The sequence below is a fragment of the Esox lucius genome, chromosome 23 (assembly GCF_011004845.1).
Source record: "Esox lucius isolate fEsoLuc1 chromosome 23, fEsoLuc1.pri, whole genome shotgun sequence".
Classification (NCBI taxonomy): Eukaryota; Metazoa; Chordata; class Actinopteri; order Esociformes; family Esocidae; genus Esox; species Esox lucius.
In genome coordinates, this window is record NC_047591.1 from 9,877,161 (window position 1) to 9,898,522 (window position 21,362).

The following is a 21,362-nucleotide window of genomic DNA, read 5'->3' on the forward strand; positions in this document are numbered from 1 at the left end:
ACAGGTTTGTCTTACTCCACACACTCTCCTGAAACATTTCCTACATTGCTTTCTCTGTGGAATATTCAATCGTTTATGAGCTATGAAGCAATATGTATTCCATATTCAGTCATTGGCATTGTCTGAATTTTGCCCTTGGAACATGTTTTAATACCCACGTTTTATTGAAATTACTCTTAAATATGATCATATATGAATTTTTGTCAATGTTTTGAGAGGTTCATTTTCTTAAACAATGAATAAACTCAGTTTATGTCAGTTTTGAAGTAATACGTTGGTCTCTTTTATTTTGAAAATGACCTAATTTTCGTGACCCGGAAGTGTTTCTTAAATGTTGCTCACAAGACTCTGGGTAAACCATGACGATAACCTGCTCGAAACAGTTTAGAGATGCAGCGTAAATTGCCATGGCAGCATAGCCTGAGTAAAACGTATTCACCTTTCGTAGCACAGGTTAATCGGGAAGTTACATCCGACGTCACCAAGTTACTCATGAAGTTACCTCGGTTAGCCAGTTACCTCGCTTCGTAGTATACCCCTCGCAGGTGCTGAAATTGTAGCAGAAACTATTAATGATCCAAAGCCCTAGTTGTCCACCTCTAAATGAAATCCGGAGTGTAAATGTGATTCTCTTTAATGATTAAATAATGCAGCGACGGGGGCAGTGCTTTTATATGAAATCAGCTGTATTCAATTATGTAATTTATTGTTCCAGGGATAGGTATATTAATTTCTCTGTGTGTTCATTGGTTGGAAAAGTAGGTCTACATACGCATTGACATACCATACATTTTTTGAATGTCCACATGAGCTGAAAATAAGCATGCTCTCATGTGTCAAAAGAAAGGTGGATCAGGAAATATATGTTTGTCTTTTGGAATTCTGTGAATTTTGGGTAAGTTATATTTTAATAAACTCCTCCTGCCCATTGTTTATTCAATTTATATATATTTTTAACCAACATACTTGGTGGCGAAAGAAATGATCGTTCACACTGGCTTTGGACCATGGTTGCCCTTTTGCCGATCTCTGGGTTACTGTTACTGTTTAATAAAGTCTGGTGAATAGCTACAGTGTATATGTCTATATGGATGAAAGACCACGAAGCGTCCTCTATGGTCTACCGGTCTAAACCGCTGCATTGGGTAATGCTGTTGCTGGATTCAAATCCCACCTGCTGCTTTAAACAACAAGAACGTATTTATATATATATATTTAAATAGACATAAAGTTTGTGTTGGTGTTAAGCCCTGGTATGTTGGGTGATTGTAAATGGCACAGGCTTACAATACCAACGTTGCAAGTTCAAATCCATGGTGTGACAAAACAAGGTATAATACCCTTCAAAACATTGCCCATTAAAATGTTCAGAGTGAAAACGGTTGTGAGTAAAACAATTAAAAAATAAAGTTGTGTTCAAAGGTTGCAAGTCCAAAACAGGTTGTGTTCTAAAACCAGTTGTGTTCAAAGGTTGCAAGTGAAAAAACAGTTGTGTTCAAAAGGTGCAAGTCCAAAAGCAGTTGTGTTCAAAAGGTGCGAGTCCAAAAGCAGCTGTGTTCAAACATTGCAAATATGAAGTATGGCAGCCAAAGGTTGTTAGGTAAATCAACTTTAATAAAAGATATAATTCATGTCCACATGCAATAAACTCTATGGTTTAGTTGTGAAAGATTGAGTAGCAACAGGTTGGATTTGAACCATGAGCAGCAGCCCAACTGCCAGAGACTTAGACCACTGGACCATCATAGTTACAAATTGTTTCATCAGTTTTTTTTGTATTAGTAACACATGATGTTTTTGCAAAGCAAATGGTGGGGTTTGAACCCATGTTGTGTCAGAACCACAGGTAGCAACTTAGCCCATTGGACCATCACAGGAGACAACACAATTGACGTTTTTGGGATATTTGTAACATGTCAAGTGGACATAAATAGTGGGTAGATATCTACCAGACTTCAGGCAGTCGCAGTAAATCAGGGATTGGCCACCACGGTACAAAGCCAGTGTGAACAATAATTTCTTAAGCCACCCCAATTATGTTGGTTAAAGAAAATTAGGACATAAAACTCATTCGGACATAAAAAATGAATGGCATGTAGACCTATTTTCCCCACCAATGAACAGAGAAATGAATATAAACCCTGGAACAATAAAAATGACAATGAAATGTATATAGTCATGTGCTCCATTAAGTTTGAAGTTTGCACTGTTAATTGCGCTGTTTTTCACACAACTACACCTCAGTAAAGATTTTAATGTATTTAATTGCAAGAAATGCAAATACAAAAACAGGTGCACATCTTGACAGTACAAAAAATGTATATAAACCATGGCTTGTTTATTCAAAATGTCTTTTAAGAGTGATAGTCCCCTTATTATGGCCTTAGTGTAAACATTTCATACAAATATCTCACAACAGTCAATAAACCCTGAGGAAGTCAAGGATTAGACATTGAAATCATTCTTTTCATAGACATTGATAGTCCACAGGTAAGGATTCTGGCCCTGTAACTCAACAAGGAATGTAAACATTCGCCCTATTTACAGAAATATTTTTCATCCTACATATACAATAATTTTGAGCTGGTAAAAACTTGATTTTCACAAAATATTTCAGTTCTCACCGACTCAATTAGAATATTTTAGGGAGAAGTTCAATCTCTCTGGGTCAGAGTGGAGAGGTTAGAGTTCAGGAGGAGAGCCATGCAGGCCGGCACCTCTGCTCCTGTCCATGGGAGGCCCCAGTTCCTCCATCTGCTGTTGCTGAGAACACGCCAACTCCTCCAGCCTACGACGAAGCAGAGTCAACTCTCTCTGATGCTGCTCCTCCTAAAGGTAGACCGCGGTCAGGAGAAAGACAGAGACAGAAAGAGATGAAGGGAGACTTCTACCATAATGTTATCTTCCAGCACTAAATCCCCCTGGTCTATACATATTCATGATGATTCTAGTTCAGCACGCTTACTAAGACTCTAAACAGAGGCTGGCCTTGACCTATGAAGGTCCCTGCGGTTGTTATGGGAGCAAGCTCCAGAGTACTCACGTGGAGGCTGGGCCCCTCGGATCCGGGGACGAGGACAGAGATAGGGCCGAGTCCTGGTCCTGGGGTGGAGGTCATGAGGGCGGGACCCGTGCTGGAGGTCACCTGGTTACCCAATAGGAGGCGTCTGAACTCACTGTGCCTGCGCTGCAGCTCCTTCAATCGCCTGTTGAGGAGGGCGTGCTCCTCAGTGTAAGAGGGACGTCTGGGGGGAACAAACATTTGATTTAACACACACACACACAGTTGTTTTATATAGACGCGTATAAAGAATCCAGAATGTATACATACTTCTTGGCGGTGCTAGCCTGCAGCTCCAGCTCTGCTACCTTAGCTTCGAGGAGTTGGATCTTATCCTGGAACCTCTTTTCCTTGTTCTCGGTCATGGTCTTCCTCTAAAACCAATAAACGACAGGCCCGTGACTGTTGTGAAAATCAATAAATGGGAAAGGCACAGAGACCGTAGACTCTTTTCACAACTAAAGCTTTATTCAAGATTTGCAAACCTGGAGCAGTTAACACTCTCAGCAGGCTGAGTCTGAGCTCAGGCCTGTATACATTCAGCACAGCCCACTGTGTCCCCCTCCCATGTTGTTGTGAACCTCGGCATCAACATGTGCTGTAGGCCCATCCTGTACAGGTGGAGCCGAAACACACAATGGCCTCACTAAATCACCTGATTATACTTTGAATAAACAATATGATTTCACTGCACTGGGGAATAAAAAGAAATGACCCTTTAAAAAACTGTTCAACAAAATGGTTCTCATCAGCATTTAGAAACAGTGGACATAAATGGGGGAAGTTGTCTCCCCACCGGGAGGGAGAGGGTCATGTGTATCTTAGAGCTAATCTATTAATGGATGACAGACCCTGCTTTAATAAAGCTGTGCCAAGAAATCAGTAAATACAGTAGCCCACAGCTTTTAATTACCAATATATGGGCTAGTAGCGTACTCAGTCTGATTGGCCACCGGTTGGGGTCTCAGTCTCTCTCTCGCTCTCTCTCTTTGTCTCTCTGTCTGTCTCCCCCCATCTCCCCTTCTCCATACTTGAAGGTGCAAACTTGATTGGTTTCCCCAGTTCCACAAACAGTGGCGACACAAACAGTCCTGTGTCTCTGAGATGTGGACTGAGGGTGCAGTGGTGGCTTAACCATCTGAAAGGGAATCACTGAGACTCCAACAATGGCTGATGGCAGCAGCGGCACTTTCCAAGCACAGGGAGCTTAACAGGAAAGCCTATCGAAATATATAGTATCTCACAAAAGTGAGTACACCCCTCACATTTTTGTAAATATTTGATTGTATCTGTCCATGTGACAACACTGAAGAAATGACACTTTGCTACAATGTAAAGTAGTGAGTGTACAGCTTGTATAAGAGTGTAAATTTGCTGTCCCCTCAAAATAACAAAACACAACTGTCTGAACTGCTGGCAATAAAATGTGAGTTCAATTTTGGTGTCATTTTTGTGTGACACCAGTTTGTCCTTGTGATCCTACACAACAACTGTTATAGAAACAGATTGGTAGAGAAGAGAGGATGATGGCCGACAGGATGTTAGTGCAGAGAGAAAGAAATAAAGAGATGGCGATACCTTTTTCTGTGCAAGCGCAGCTCTTTGTAATTTCTCCTTAGCCTGACAGTACTTCTCCTGCAGCTCTGCTTCCCTCTCCTGCAGCTTGTGTTTCTCCTCCAACCACTCCACACGACGCTCCTCCACTAACCTGCAGAGAAAAGGGGAGTGGCGGGTTAGAACACTACATTGTTTTGATAGTCACGTTATTTTTATACTGTAGGCGGTGTACCTCTCGGCTTCATGTTGGGTCCGCTCAGCTTGTGAACGGGCACTTCTCAGGTCCTCTCTGGTCCTCTCCAGGGTGTCCCTCAGACGATGGTTGGTCTCCAGAAGGTCAGCCTCAGAGTGGGACAAGGTCCCCAGCTGTACCCCTAACTCATGGTTCTGCTGAGAGATGCAGGGGCAGGTAAGTGGTCAACTAACTTTGGGAATGTACATTTGTACACTGATTAGTGCTGCAACTAACATCCATTTACATAATTTATTAATCTCTAACAATTATTTGGATTAATTAATTAAATCGCAATTACTATTATTACTATTACTACAGAAGTAAACAAAGTTTGGAGTATTTTCTCTGGACACTTAAAACATTCACTCAGCTCTATACTAACAACAACAAACGTGTAGAAAATGTATAGAAAGCTTGAGATGCCTTTAAATGGGTCTTAGTAGAATCATGCACGTTTGTTCAATAGAATCAGTGCATTATCTCATGAAAATTTAAAATTTGTTTGGAAGAATAAGGAGCTACACAGTTCAATTATACAAATTCATCCATCCCCTAACCCATATTGAACCCGGACTTAAGGGATTCCTACAGAAGAGATTAACTACTAGCACGCCGCGTTGTAGCAAGTAAAATTACTGTTCTAAGTTGAAGTTTCCAGATTTGGCCAGCTCAGTGTATCTTCTACATTAGAGCCGTGGGAGCTATACAAGGCCCGGGGTATGTTTAGTACCTGTCTCAGGTCAGCATTCTCGGTCTTCTGTCTCTCCAGCTCTTCCAGCTGAGAGCCCTGGTGTAGCAGTTTAGACCTGACACACAAAGTCACAAAGGGTCATGAAAACACACACCAAATATAGAGCATATTAGCAATGCATTTACGGCCCAATGCAATACACAGACGCACCAACCTGAGGTTCTGCAATTCCTTACGAGCTGACTCTTCCGCCAGCTGGGCGCCACGGAGACGCTCCTCCCACTCCTCTTTCTGGGTGAGGCCAGCTGCGTCCTGAAGCGCTTTCTGCTTCTCCAGCTCTGCTAAACGATCCTCCAGCATCAACCTGGACACGCCCAATCACACACATCTCTTCAACACAGTATTCTGAGGCAGTGTGTGTGCGTGTGTGCGTGTGCGTGTGTGTGTAAGACAGGGAGAGAGAATTGAAAAGAGTGATGGATCCTCACTTCTCCTCGTGGACGGCCGCTGTTTTGCGTATCTCCTCCTCGCGAGCAGCCTGCACCCTCCGGACGAGTTCCCTCTCCTTCTCAGCCAGCACCTCCTTCTGTCTCTCCACATTCCCCTTCAACACTTCCACATCGACCTGCAGACCTGCCCGACAGAAAGGGAAGGCGGGGGGGCAGAGTGTTGAGAGAGTTGAGGGTGAAAATCGAGGCAGCGAGACAATGAGACAAGAGGGTTATATACCGACTGTAACGAGAGGATTTTATGTACAGTACATGTACAGTGGATATAAAAAGTCTACACACCCCTCTGAAAATGCCAGGTTTTTGGGATGTAAAAAAATTTGACAAAGATAAATCATGTTAGAACTTTTTCCACTTTTAATGTAACCTATAATGTGAACAATTCAATTGAAATTGAAATCTTCGAGGGGGAAAAATGAAAAATCTTAAAATAACCTGGTTGCATAAGTGTTCACACCCTCTTATAAATCAGGATGTGGCTGTGTTCAGAATTAACCACAGAATTAATCACATTCAAACTCATGTTAAATACACGTCATTACACACCTGCCATCATTTAAAGTGATTGATTAATCACAAATAAAGTTCAGCTGTTCTAGTAGGATTTTCTTAGTGGCATCTCAGAGCAAAAGCCATGGTCCGCAGAGAGCTTCCAAAGCATCAGAGGGATCTCATTGTTGAAAGATATAATTCAGGAGAAGGGTACAAAATAATTTCCAAAGCATTAGATATACAATGGAACACAGTGAAGACAGTCATCGTCAAGTGGAGAAAATATGGTGCAACAGAGACATTACCAAGAACTGGACGTGCCTCTAAAATTGATGAAAAGACGAGAGGAAAACTGGTCAGGGAGGCTTCCAAGAGGCCCACAGCAACATTAAAGGAACTGCAGGAATTTCTGGCAAGTACTGGCTATGTGCTACATGTGACAACAATCTCCCGTATTCTTCATATGAATGGGCTATGGGGTAGGGTGGCAAGACAGTCTTTTCTTACAAAGAAAAACATCCAAGCCCGGCTGAAGTTTGCAAAACAAACATCAAGTCCCCCTAAAGCAAATGGGAAAATTTGTTATAGTCTGATGAAACCAAGGTTGAACATTTTGGCCATAATTCTAAAAGGTATGTTTGACGCAATAACAATACTACACATCACCCAAAGAACATCATGCCTATAGTGAAGCATGGTGGTGGCAGCATCATGTGACAACAATCTCCCGTATTCTTCATATGAATGGGCTATGGGGTAGGGTGGCAAGACAGTCTTTTCTTACAAAGAAAAACATCCAAGCCCGGCTGAAGTTTGCAAAACAAACATCAAGTCCCCCTAAAGCAAATGGGAAAATTTGTTATAGTCTGATGAAACCAAGGTTGAACATTTTGGCCATAATTCTAAAAGGTATGTTTGACGCAATAACAATACTACACATCACCCAAAGAACATCATGCCTATAGTGAAGCATGGTGGTGGCAGCATCATGTGACAACAATCTCCCGTATTCTTCATATGAATGGGCTATGGGGTAGGGTGGCAAGACAGTCTTTTCTTACAAAGAAAAACATCCAAGCCCGGCTGAAGTTTGCAAAACAAACATCAAGTCCCCCTAAAGCAAATGGGAAAATTTGTTATAGTCTGATGAAACCAAGGTTGAACATTTTGGCCATAATTCTAAAAGGTATGTTTGACGCAATAACAATACTACACATCACCCAAAGAACATCATGCCTATAGTGAAGCATGGTGGTGGCAGCATCATGCTTTGGGGCTGTTTTTCTTCAGCTGGAATCGGGGTCTTAGTCAGGGTGGAGGGAATTATGAACAGTTCCAAATAACAGGCAATTTTTGCACAAAACCTTCAGGCTTCCGTTAGAGAGCTGAAGATGAAGAGGAAGTTCACCTTTCAGCATGATAACGACCCAAAGCACACATCCAAATCCACAAAAGCATGACTTCACCAGATGAAGATTAACGTTATGGAATGGCCCAGCCAGAGCCCAGACCTGAATCCAATTGAACATCTGTGGGGTGATCTGACAGATTTGGAGCGCTTTTGCAGAGAAGAGTGGGCAAATATTGCCACGTCAAGATGTGCCATGCTAATAGACTCCTACCCAAAAAGACTGAGTGCTGTAATAAAATCAAAAGGTGCTTCAACAAAGTATTAGTTTAAGGGTGTGCACACTTACACAACCACGTTATTGTGAGTTTTTTATTTTTCCCCCTCAAAGATTTCAGTTTGTTTTTCAATTGAATTGTTCATGTTATAGGTCACATTAAACGTGGAAAAAGGTCTGACATGATTTATCTTCGTCTAATTATTTTACATCATAAGAACCTGGCATTTTAACAGGGGTGTGTAGACTTTTTATATCCACTGTATACTGATACTGCTGGAGCTGCTGCCCCTGCGACCCGATACGGATAAGCGGATGAAGATGAGATGAGAGATGAGATGTATACTGATAAACACAAGGAGCTTATTTGCCGAGTTACCTTCCATCTGGCCATGTAGAGCATCCCTGTCCCTCTCCACCTCCCCTTTGGCCCTGGCAGACTCCAGCTTCACGTTGGCCACCTCCAGCTTGTGGGAGTGCCTCATGCCCTCAATCTGAAATGGGGGGGGTCCAACCAAAATGACTCATTCATAATGCTAACACACACACCTGCTGTATCCCTAGATGTTCAGCACAGTCAACATCATGCACCCACTCTTGGCGTGGCGACCCCTCCCTCCTAAGGTAGAGGTCATATAGGTCTGACCTGGCTGTTGAGGGTGTTGACCTCTCGCTCGGCTTTGTGAAGCCTGGCGGTCAGCTGGGCGTTCTGCTCACGACTCTGCTGCAGCTCACTCTCCAGACGGTCTGACTGCAGGCGCAGCGACTGCCTCTCCGCCTGATCAACATTAAATTCCATCAATCACTGTCCTCGGCACAACACACACCAATCAAGCACTAGCGGTAAATAATTCTACCGACGTCAGGGCAGATGCTCAAACAGAGGTTTCGAAAGTAACAGCGACGGTTGAAGGCTTAGCGACAGACGGGCGGCGAACACAGGTTTCTTACTTCAAGCGACTTGACTGCTGCCTGGGACTCTGCAAACTGGCGGACCTGGATCCTTTGCACGTTCTCGGCCTGCTGGCCGGAGTTGTCCCTCTGTGCCCGGAGCTCAGCCACCTCGGCCTCCAGACCTTTCAGACGTAGGTGAAGCTGGGCCTTCTCCCTCAGCAGAGACTCTACACGTTTACCGTCCCTCGACGGGTCCGTGCTCTGATACTGGGCCATCAGCTCCTCTCGGTCCCTCTCCAGTCGTGACACCTGAACACATGCATGAATGAACGCACGCCAATCAAATCCGGGAAGCAACCAGCATGCACGTCAAAAGAGGGAAACGACAGATCTCCCTTTAAAACCACACAAGCTCTCCACACACCACAAACACACCTCAGCCTCAAAGCGGATTTTCCTCTCCTCCAGGATGCGAGTGTTCTCCTCCCTCTGGTGGTCAAATTCAGACTTGAGGAAGGTGTAGTCATAGCGCAGCTTGTTGTACTCAGACCTGTACTTCTCGGTCTCCTACAAGAAACACAGAGAAAAGGGAGAAAAGGACTGGTAGAAAAAACAAGGGGGCATGTAGCATTATTTGCGAATAATGCAAAAACTGTAAATTTAAAATATAACTTGCTCAGGAAACGGTTACAGCTGTGACATTTGGAGAGTACTGTAAAGCTAAAAAGTAAAAGGTAGTTAAGAGCAGTCATGAATAAAACAAAAATAGAAGCAAGCGCCGTTAAGGTGGTCCAAAACAGAATAAGCAGTGCAGTAGAGAGAATACATAAGTGTTCTGGGGCTCGCCGCACCTCCTCCAATTTGTTGAATCGCTCCCTGACAGGCCCCTCCATCTCCTGCTGTACCTGTGCCTTCAACAGCTCCAATCGCTGAGGCGTCAGCACCTGACCAAACAAACACATTCGTTCACACAGGCAGGGAAACAGATACACAGCCAGGCACAGAAGAACACAAGCATACGTTTTACCTCGAAATGTCAGAGTGGGTTTGAAAAAGCCAAAGGTCAGTTACATCCAGAGGTTTTCTCTTCTGCTAAGCCCCAGTACCTGTAGTCGTAGCTCCTCCAGCTCCCTGGTCTTGTCCAGCAGCTCTCCTCTGAGTTCAGCCAGCAACAATTGCAGTTTCTCCTGGACGGTCTGCTTGTCACAGAGGAGTCGCTTAAGCTCCCCTTGCACGCGTGTAAACTCATCCTGCAGCCTGTGACAATAACAGAAAGTAAACAAGTTGTGTGGACATCACACACACACACACACACACACACATACCGGTTAAGCATTTGGTGAAAACCACTAATGTAAAAAGTGCTTTAATATAAACATTAGATTTTTCGATTGATTGGTACATGTGCGAACATAATGTGTTTAAATCAAACAGATGACAATGACAGGCAGGCGCACGCGCGCGCACACACACACACACACACACACACACACACACACACACACACACACACTTATTCTGGGCTGTGACCTGTTATGTTCAGCCTTGAGTGTCTGGTAGTTGGTTTTGTGGTTCTCACATCTCATCCTCTCGTCGATCAGCATCTTCTGCAGCTCCATGTCGGACCCCCCCAGCTTTACCGACCCCCCGGGGTCCAGAATAGTGAAGATGGGGGCGGACTGGGCAAGGGCAGAGGAGTTCATCTCGCCCTTACTGGACACACAGACAGAAAAACAGACAATAAGGGTTAAGGCAATCAAGACAACTTTGGGTTCTTACACGCAGGTCAAAAAATATCATTCCATTAACATCAAACAACACTTCTTCCTGGTCTAATACAGTGACTTTCACTCAACTAAATAAAACATAAAACAGAACACACATCACAGGGAAGAGACTTGCTGTGTTTTCCTCTGCTTGCAGGTCGTACATAGAGAAGACTGGTGTGTATAAGGATGGTGCAATGTGTGGCTTGGGATAAACTGCAGTTGTTTCCATGGTAGCCATGAGTTCCCCAGCTACTTGTGCAAATGACAACCCCTTAACTAACTACAGTGTCTGTCTCAAGTGATTTTTCCGACATCTGTTGTGGATACGCGGAGTCAGGGGAGGAACAATTATGCCTGATTGTGCACACACTGCACTGGACCATCTCTTAAACACCTCATCAATTTGGATTAATATTAAACGATGGCACTGCTGCAGCTAGCTAGCGCGTTAAAATAATCACACTAAAGGTAGTATTGTAGCTATCGATTAAATTATTTAAGTAACTTACAGGCAACTATTCAAAGCCAGGAAGTAGTCAACAGATGACTGGCCCAAAACTCCAGACAGTCGTTGCAGTACAGTAAGCGTTGGCTTGATACAGCCGTTTTTTTCACACAAAAAAGTACTGACTGTACATTACAGAGTGCTGTCGCTAGCTAGAATTCTAACTATTATTTGTTTGATCACTGGCAAACAAAAACCGATCATACAGGCTGGCAACCACTATCGTATTACTGCTGCCAATCTATCTGCTAGCTTGCTAAAACGACATAACCCTTTTCAAAAGTGGCGCTTTACTATTTAGCTAGTTAGCAACAATATCATCATAGCTACAGTAATGCACTTTAACAGAAATGGCAAACCGGTTAGCAAGTTAGCTACTAATGTAGCCGTTCGGTAATTAGAAATGAACAACAATCTATTGTTCCATTTGTTTAAAGTTGTCATTTCAGATTAACTAAATCCAGGAGAAGTGTTTTGATGGCTAGATGTGTTACCTCTTGGATTCGACTCCTTGAAGACAATTTTAGCTTATCGTGTACTAAAGAACTACAAACACGCATGGGATCATGGGACAGTTCTACTTCCTTGGATTGAAAAAATATATATATATTTTTACCTATTGGATACATACAAAAGAAATTCGCATATATTTCTCATAAATGTTGTATGTAACCAATAGGTAAAAAAATAATATATTTTTTCAATCCAAGTAAGTAGATTTTTTTGTATGTAACCAATAAGGTACGATGGGGTACTACTAATAGTCCCGGTTATATATATATATTCTGTACTGTGTATAAGTCTTAGTCACCTGAAATTCAAATTAATTTATTTGCCTAGTGTTCATTTAAAAAAAAAAAAAAAAAAATATATATATATATATATATATATATATATATATATATATATATATATATATATATATATATATATATATATATATATATATATATACACACACACACACACCAATCAGCCATAACATTAAGACAATCTGCCTAATATTGTGTAGGTCCCCCATTTGCTGCCAAAACAGCCCTGACCCGTCATGGACTCCACTAGACCTCTGAAGGTGTGCTGTGGTATCTAGCACCAAGACATTAGCAGCACATCCTTTTAGTCCTGTAAGTTGTGAGGTGGGGCCTCCATGGATCAGACCTGTTTGTCCAGCACATCCCAAAGATGCTCGATTGGATTGAGATCTGGGGAGTTTTGGAGGCCAAGTCAACACCTTGAACTAGTTGTTGTGTTCCTCAAACCATTCCTGGACCATTTTTGCTTTGTGACAGGGTATCCTGCTGAGAGAGGCCAATGCCATCAGGGAATACCATTGCCATGAAAGGGTGCACATGCTCTGTAACAATGCTCAGGTAGGTGGTACATGTCAAGTAACATCCATATGAAAGGCAGGACCCAAGGTTTCCCAGCAGAACATTGCCCAAAGCATCACACTGCCCCCGCCGGCTACACAATCCCATACACAACAAACTGCGATGCACTGTTGTTCTGACACCTTTCTATCAGTACCTGCATTAACTTTTTCAGCAATTTGGGCTATAGTAGCTCATCTGTTGGATCAGAACACATGGACCATCCTTCGCTCCCAACATGCATCAATGCGCCGTGGCTGCCCATGACCCTGTCGCTGGTTCATCGCTTTTCTTCCTTGGACCACTTTTGATAGGTAATGACCACTGCAGACTGGGAACACCCCTCAAGGGCTGCAGTTGGGGAGATACCCTGACCGTCATCTAGCTATCTCAATTTGGCCCTTGTCAAAGTTGCTCAGATCCTTACGCTTGCCCATTTTTAACACATCAACTTTGAGGATAGAATGTTCACTTGCTGCCTAATAAATCCCACCCACTGACAGGTGCCATGATAACGAGATTATCAGTGTTATTCACTTAATCATGTTATGGTTGATCAGAGTATATTGTATATATTAGATACATATTATAGTGTTTTTATAAAAAATGTATTACTTCAAATTGCAGGTGCCAGTACTGTATGTATAAAATATTTGTCTTATCTTTATTGTCTGGTTGTTAGTTTCCTTATTGCTGTTAACAGTAAAATGTCATACCTGTGGTAAATGGTTTTCTATGCCACAGCTTTCAGACATTCAACATTTAAGGTTTGAACCATCCTCATGTTGTAATAGGATAGAGTGAGATACATGGTCTTGGAAATTTCTATTGGAAAGCTAAACTATTTCTTCATAATGAAATATTGTGACATGTGCATTGTATAAGTTAAATGCCGCAGATGGTCTACAAAGATTTGAATCAACAAATTCAGATTTTACAGTGTCATGTCAAGTTTTATTCTTTTTTTAAATAAACGTTTCTACAAGGTCTCTATTATGTTCTCCATTCACCCAATGCAAAACACACGTTTCTAAAGTATAGTGATAACACAGAACATTAGGTAACATTAGGTTACCTGGATAATTCTGCAACACATCCCTAAAACCAAACAGAATAACAACAGAAAATACAATCCTCTCCTTAACTGCACAAAGTTATATTCAAAGGGTATAAACATGGTATCTAGTTGGCTACATACTCACTGAGTAATATATGGTTCATTGTTTCATTTCATATACATGTCACTGTCATACTAAGCTCTTTTGGAACCAAATGTAGGGAATGTCTTCAACAAACATTAACTCGTAAACACAACCAGCCTGAAGATATGACGTCATTTCCACATTGCATAGTGAGCTACAGTGCTGCAGTATAAGAGGAAAGGTAGTGTGTAAAACCACTGTGAATCTGTGTGTAGTAACGGATGCATGGATTGCCTAAGATTCACAAATATATGGCTTACTCCCTATAGTGAGTTTACAAATAAATAAAGACCACTAAACCAAAAGTAAAACTGTTCATACTTACAGTACAAGACAATATAAATGCTGTGTTGGAATCATGTCTTATGTAAATACCTGTTTGTAATCAGATATAAATCTGAATGTTCAAGCTGAAATACAACCACTGAGTTGGCCCAAATTAAAAATGCAATTGCAAAAAATATCTCACATTTTGCTACATGTTAACTATTATAAAGCAGTCACTACTCATTGGTCATCATTTCCATTCAAAACCCCTTCATGAATTAAGGCACATTTAACAGTTCTGTTTGGCAAGTGGGAAAAGCTTGGTCATAACATGGGTCATACCTATTTAATAAATTAAAAACACCCATGGAAGGACATAACAAAATGAAAAACAGAACTTCTCCTTAACACTACAATATGATCAAGAGGGAGGAAATGTAAAACATCAGTTTATGTACATCAACAAAACATTTATAAAAAAAATAAGTTACAAATCTATGTAAACTCTGTACAGAATGTGTGAGGGACATTGCTGGGTCGATAAGCAGTCATGACCTTCGACATGGTCATCCTCCTGGAAATCAGCCTGGCAGAAGGACTTCAACTTGAACTGCATGGAGGAAAACCTAAAATAAGTCCTTTTGCATCGCATCTAGGTCCACAAATCTAAAACTTTTAAATGATCAAACACAACAATGGCAAGGACAATGAAGATATCAACGGTTAGCCAAAGGAGAACGAAGCCTGTTCACCTGTCTCCACCATCTGTGGGGCTGCCATCTGGTTGTGATGACGAGGCTTTGAGTTTACTGGCATCTGAACAGAGACAAAGTCTATGGTTAATGGGGAATAACCACAAACAAAACAAAAAATAAATAATCTACCATTTGTCTAAGTCCATAAATGGCCTGAAATAGTGGTCGGTCTGTCTCTCTATCCATGCAACTCTCGCACTCCGGCAGAGCAGGGTCAAGCTAGCTTGAGTACACGTCAGAGGGTTACATTACCCCCAGCCCCCCCCACTAATACTATTCGATAGTACTTTGTTAAATAACGAACGTTATTTCACAAAAGCCCTGATCAATTGTCGTATAGATGGTCCATCATACTGCGCAAGCCCACAAGCCACCTTTGGTAGGGTGGGGAGCAAACACACCCCCACCCACGGCCATACCTTGTAGCCAGCGGATCTGTGTGGCCGGCCCGTATCCCTGCTCATTCTTGGCAGCGATGCGGAAGACAACGGCGGGTCGGTTCGGGGCGGAGCTGTCGATGTGGGCATTGGCCAGGTGGGCTGGGCTAACTGTGCAGGACGTCTTGGTGCCTCGGTAGATCCTAATGAAGGCCAGCTGTCCGGGACGCTCAGAGGTACTGCTGCTGGATCGGCTCTTTCTCACTGCCAGGTACATGGAGTACTCCAGGATCTTACCGGACGGAGACGTGGGGGACTCCCAAGTGATGTGGACAGAGTCATTAGCCTTGGAGGACGAGAGGTGTGTGTGGGGGGGGGGGGGTTAGACGGATTAAGCAGGAGGGGAAAAGCCAGCGATTAGCGGAATTATTATTCACAAATATAAAATGATTCACATATATACCTGAATTCCCAAAACCCGTGGACACCCCAAAACGTTGGATGACTAAATGATTTCAAGCTCAAAACGTAAATTAAATGGTATGTTTCGCTAGAAAAAATTACTTATCTGACCACAGATTTTTATACAAACAAAAATAGGTATTGGGTTTTTCTAGCCATAAATAAATTGAAAGTGTTAAATAATACATAACACCTGAATATTTACTAAATCACCTGAACAGACACCAGCATTACCTTCTCTCTGTGTAATGTGAATTAGGAGTGTAAGGTACCTTGGTGATCTTGACAGCAGAGGGCGCCCCGGGGAACCCAGGCTGACAGGTCTTGAACTCACTGGGAGGGCTGAAGTCCCCCTGACCACAGCTGTTGATACCTGCCACTCTGAACTTGTAAGTCGCACCTGGAGACAACACCTGCTTCTCACGCCCCTCAAAGTCCTGAGGTCCCAGCAACTTCATCTGCAGAAGAGCAGTGTGTTGTGTTCATGTCAAGTCACGGGAAGTAATAAACAGAAATTTGAGACATTTTGAGAAGTGAACGGTGCGTATATGCTCATGAGAAAAGTTGTCAGTGTGCGTCCCTTTTAGATTGTTTCGCATGAAGCATTAATACAATTTATTTAGTCAATTCTACATACAATTCATTCTCATTTAACTCCTCATAATCTCTGCGGCAGTTTCCTGTTTTGGGAAATCTAAAGTTTTAGTTCTTCCGAGAACAAACACTTACATCATTTCACAGCGGGGAAGAGAAAAGGAAAGCGTGAAAATAGATGTAGTACAGACCGATATGAGTCAGTGTCAGACAGTAACAGCCTATCTAGGTGTAAATAAAAGCTGTACTTTGCAGTGGATTGGTTTTTTAATGTTTAATTAAAGCAGGGCTAATCATCAGTGAACAGACAGGATATTCATCTCGAACAGTGAGCAGATGGGCCAGCTCTAGGAAGGGGCAGAACCATGAGCAAAAGCAAACCTACAATTCACCGCTCTGGTTTGATTTCATTACCCAGCATTCTCCAGGCTTTTTTAACATGTAATCCAGGGTTAGGGTAACCCCACACAGGCTTTCTTTATATTTACCTCATTAGTGTTAGACGGTTTGGCGTAGATGCCAGGGTTGTTGTCCTTATCAGGCGGCAAGTAGTAGCAAGTGACCTCAGAGAACAGGGTTTTAAACAGGCCAACATCAAACCACTCAGACTCTTCTGCTTCCTCAGCAGAAACCTACAGGGGACAGGCATGACTTACTTCAGTCTCTACGGTAACGAAAAGCACAGTTTCATCCGTATTATTCTTAATCTCCGATTCGGGAGTATGGCTAATTGTAGCACCTCCCAGCAGGCTCAGGAGAGATTAAGATCAGAAATGAGGCCATGCTCCCTCCTGCACAACCAGGAAGTCAACCCGGGACAAATACACAAGGAGCCGCCGTCTTTCCCCCCAACCTGAGAGCGCTGCACCACTCGGAAGGACATTATGTCCTATTCCGGTCCTACCTTGCCGGTGACAGTGCTGGGATCTGATGAGGCGTTGTCCGATTCATGCCCTGTCGAGGAGGAACAACAGTTTAAACGCTGACACTATGGGGTGCGGGAGCACACAGCATTTAAAAGGCAGCCTCGGGGCTCTTGCTGTTACCTTGCTGGTGTTGACCTTCATTTCCCGCCGGCTGTTTTTTTTTTGTGGGGTCGCCCTTCTGTGTTTCCCCACTAGCATCAGTCTCACCCTGCGGATGGGGATCCGCAGCGCCCCCTGAAACGACCCCGGGGGTCCCTTGTCGCTCCGCAGACACCACCTGGGTTGGAGGGTGGAGGACACGGCGTCAGCCAATGGAGCGTAAACAATGGGGACGCAGCGTTTAGCCGAGCTGTTCAGGTCTCACTGGAAGTATAATCAGTCTGAATGCAGCGAACTTTCTAGCAACGAGCCGGAGACGTCTAGACGAACATAAGGATCATCGTCTGACCTGTTGTAGTGCCTCCTGGGCTTTAAGTGAGGTTGGGTCATCTGGGACCTGAGCAGGCTGGACGTCTGGAGGAGAAAGAGCAAGAAGACCTTGATATGCCTCTTCTAAGATCCCGTGTCTTAGCCTGCATCCAGCCTGATCCTTAGAGGGGACCTCGTGGCCCAGGATAAAGGCTTGGGCCTGTAAAGCCACGAGCCTGGCGTCAAACAGAACTCATCGACGCCGGGCCACATTCGCTTTCTCGTGTTTGTGTCCGATCATATAAGTGGTCTCCGATGTGCCGCGTGAGACAACGGTTTGGACTTTTCCACTCACCCGATCGGCCGTGGCCGTTACCCTCTTGCTCCCCTGTGCTGGGCGGAGCGGCCAGGTTGTCAGGGCTGGTGGAGGAAGCGACAGGCTGCAGCTGGAGAAGGTAGCACTCCGCGGCAGGTAGGGGGCGCCAGGCCACGTGGAGCATGTTGATGGTGGACTTGACCAGCAGTACCGCGGCTGGGGTGGAGGGCCGCTCTGAAAACAACAGCAGGCAGTTATAGCATAAATAGGGCCTAGACTGTCGCTTAGCAATATCCAGTTATGCTCATCTGATATGCTTTGAAAATGTCATAACTGTTGGACTTCTTGAACTTACAGTAATACTACAGTAATACCAGTACTAATAATAATAACAACAATTATAGCAGTACATCTCACCCGTCTCAAGGTACCACAAGTCCTTACAGCACACCTGGTAGTTCCAGCTCCTCCTGTAGCCGTCACGGCCACTCCAGATGTAGAGGCGGGAGCCGATGGAGGCGGCACAGTGGCCTGCCCTAGCTCTGGGGACTCCGCTGCAGGGCTGGGGCTCTACCTGGTCCTCTTGGCCCATCACATGGCCTTGCTGCTGATCTGGGCCTAAGCACTGCCACGTCAAAGTGTCTGAGATCAACAGAGGAGACGGTCTACTGTTTAACCTGGCTGGGTTCAATTCAATGAAATCATCTTCGGAAAATAAATATAATTGAAATGGACGCCCGTTGTGTGACCAGTCAGATACCCTCAGTGACAAGCGTATAATGGTATGATACTGACCTAAGTGGAGAACAGATAAGGAGTTCGTACAGATCCATTCAGCTCCCAAGGTGTTAGGTTTGTCTTTTTCTGCAACAGGGACCCAGCCCCCAAAAACATACATCCTTCACACAGAGGCAAAACAAAGAGACAAACCTGCATTAGGCAAACATGCATGAACTCAACATGGTACAAACACATAGTTCATAGTTTCATTACTTGTTTCCGATCACGCTGGCAGAGTGAAGACTTCTCGGTAAAGGAGGTGGTCCTTTTGTTTCAGGTATCGACCATGTCATAGATTCTATGGGGCAGAAGGAGGATAGAGCGGATTAGGCGCAAATCAGATTATCCTACTACAGTACATGTATTGCCACAACTACAAATGCAAAGCTGTGGTTTATAGGAACATACCACAAGCAACAACATCCTGAACACACAAAAGAGGATAGTTAATTCAGTGTCACATTTTTTTAATGTGGTTAGACTGGGTTTCATCAAACCCAACCAAATGCAGGGAAATGTAGGTTTAAACAGTGAGGAAAGGTTACCAAGATCAAGCTGCCAGAGGTCATCAAGGCGACTGCCTCTCATCCCTCCAAAGATGTAGAGTTTGGGGGAGCCTTTTCCAGTATAAGTCACAGCGGTGTGGGACTCCCGAGCCCATGGACCCACGCCTTTGGTATCTGGAATGTTCCAACCTTTTACCCCTGACACTGACTGCAGCTCCAGTTCATAAAAGTCATCCAGATACCTGCAGAAGGAAGACAAAGATTGTCAGTGGAATGAACTCGCAAATAGCCCCAGATCTGAGAGTGCAGTGTTGCAGTCTTGCCAACTTCTTTTGCCAAAGGGGGTAATAGTCAACATTAAGGTATCTTATGAGCATCACAACCCTTTAAAGAGTAATAAGAGAAGATGTGTCGGAGACGTTTGGTGCTAGCTGTATACCTTGGGACATTGCCATTTGGGTCTTCACTGTCATTTGCCAAACCCCCAAACAGGTAGCACTTGTTCCCAATTAGGGTGAAGCTGTGTCCAAGGCGAGGACAGGGGGGTGGCATGCCATTCTTGGGAGGCCTGGGTTTCAGTTTCTTCCACAGCCAGCGGCTTGCCTAAAAAGCAAGTGTCACTACACTTTTGAAGTTCCAAACAGTCATACACTTCTACTAGGCTCTAAGTGCCAGCAATTTGAGCTTGGGGAATAAGTTGTCGGTGTGACTGTGTACCATCTACTGCATAACTAATGGGGTTACAAGGCCCTGAAGTACAGGTCTGTGAACGACAGAGTCACTGCACATTCTTGACCTTATGCATGATCATTTTTACAAAAGACACCATAAGTGAGTGTGAGAACCTCACCTGTAACTCATACAGGCTGTTGCTGTATTTGCCAAATTCAACCATTCCTCCAAATACCAGAATTCGGGTCCCCTCACAGGCAAAGCCATGGGCAGCGCAGCCTGGAGGGATGTCCCCTCTCACCGCTGGAAGAAACCACTGCTTAGAAACTGGGCAGAGATCAGATCAGCGGATAAAAATTGCATCATGTCTACTCAATCAATTAACTGTTTAACTTGAATTACTAGCTAGCTAATGTAGTAATGCAATATGGCCACTAGATTCTCAATGGTAATCTGTTCCACACTGCAATATTTTCAAGCAGCTAACTGTTCAAATAACAAACTACTGTAAAGTACAGTACCTGAATAGAATCATAACAGCTATTTTTGTTAGCCGTTCTGGCTTAGCTAGCTCCTCCTGTACAGTAACTAGCTAGTTAGCTGCATTCCATCACTCGTCAGGGAATATGCGTGGAACTTTCAGTGCACGAGATGGAAACGTACATTTGTGTGAATGTAGGTAAGTGAAGTTAAACTGTGTGTTCGTTACTTAACAACTAACTGTTGTTAGCTAGCTAACGTAAGCTAGCTTACCGGTGTTGTATACATGGAGCTCCTCCGCTATTCCCTCGTTTCCACCTCCAAATACGATAATTAGCTCCCTAATAGCTGCTGCTCGGTGTCCATGTCTTGATCGAGGAATAGGTCCAGTGAATGTGTGGACTTTTTTCCATAACGGGTCCATTGTCCCGTTAGGAACTGTAACGTTACTAACTGTGTTATCCTCCATGAACGCTCGGTGACAGTAGTTTGGCGCTGTTTGTTGTTACCAGAGAGAAAAGGGGCTAGCGGCATTAAGTCACGTGATCATGCGTATTGTTTTCAAAATGAGACCGGCTGAGACAAGTGGATGAAAAAGTTTTTTCAGTGAAAACGCAAAAACATTTATTGTAATTAATGAACAAAGATGCAAAATTCCAATATGACGTCTGCATATTATAAACAGTTTTTCTGACGACGTCACCCTGACGTAAGGCAGTGATGTGCGCCAATCTTGGACAGTGAACTTGGCCTATCTTGGAGTCAAGGGAAAGCAAAAACCAATCCTGCCAGCCTGTAATAATCAGAAACAGAAATATGTTCAATATTCAATATTGTGGCCTAGATTTCAAATTATGGTCCGCCAGAGGATGATGTAAAGATAGGTGTTGGACAGGGCTGTGCTCTAGC

At 43.6% G+C, this 21,362-nt stretch overlaps 2 protein-coding genes across 6 annotated transcripts; both read right to left on the reverse strand.

The window, feature by feature from the left end:
- Window positions 1-1,513: 1,513 nt before the first annotated feature.
- cep83 (centrosomal protein 83) lies at window positions 1,514-11,899 on the reverse strand. Of its 5 annotated transcripts, none has more exons than XM_034289961.1 (16): window positions 10,947-11,223; window positions 10,595-10,777; window positions 10,171-10,321; window positions 9,916-10,008; window positions 9,500-9,631; window positions 9,122-9,373; window positions 8,817-8,948; window positions 8,550-8,664; window positions 6,033-6,177; window positions 5,759-5,908; window positions 5,584-5,659; window positions 4,851-5,005; window positions 4,640-4,769; window positions 3,332-3,435; window positions 3,044-3,245; window positions 1,514-2,829 (listed from the first exon to the last, which is right to left on the reverse strand). In XM_034289961.1, the coding sequence occupies exons 1-16, from the start codon at window positions 11,069-11,071 to the stop codon at window positions 2,683-2,685; spliced, it is 2,292 nt and encodes a 763-aa protein (XP_034145852.1). In that variant the 5' UTR covers window positions 11,072-11,223; the 3' UTR covers window positions 1,514-2,682. The 5 variants fall into 5 exon arrangements, 4 of the variants coding, with proteins under 4 accessions (XP_034145852.1, XP_010864752.1, XP_019898190.2 ...); XM_010866450.4 differs by having other exon boundaries at window positions 1,515-2,829; window positions 4,851-5,008; window positions 10,947-11,214; XM_020042631.2 differs by lacking the exon at window positions 10,947-11,223 and adding an exon at window positions 11,343-11,768 and having other exon boundaries at window positions 1,516-2,829; window positions 4,851-5,008.
- Window positions 11,900-13,651: 1,752 nt separating this feature from the next.
- Window positions 13,652-20,997, reverse strand: hcfc2 (host cell factor C2). Its single transcript, XM_010866449.4, has 16 exons — window positions 20,727-20,997; window positions 20,152-20,300; window positions 19,741-19,904; window positions 19,341-19,543; window positions 19,009-19,093; window positions 18,811-18,914; window positions 18,433-18,657; window positions 18,055-18,249; window positions 17,740-17,804; window positions 17,412-17,568; window positions 17,270-17,319; window positions 16,854-16,997; window positions 16,044-16,229; window positions 15,352-15,655; window positions 14,930-14,993; window positions 13,652-14,787 (listed from the first exon to the last, which is right to left on the reverse strand). The coding sequence occupies exons 1-16, from the start codon at window positions 20,920-20,922 to the stop codon at window positions 14,778-14,780; spliced, it is 2,301 nt and encodes a 766-aa protein (XP_010864751.2). The 5' UTR covers window positions 20,923-20,997; the 3' UTR covers window positions 13,652-14,777.
- Between the last annotated feature and the right edge of the window lie 365 nt (window positions 20,998-21,362).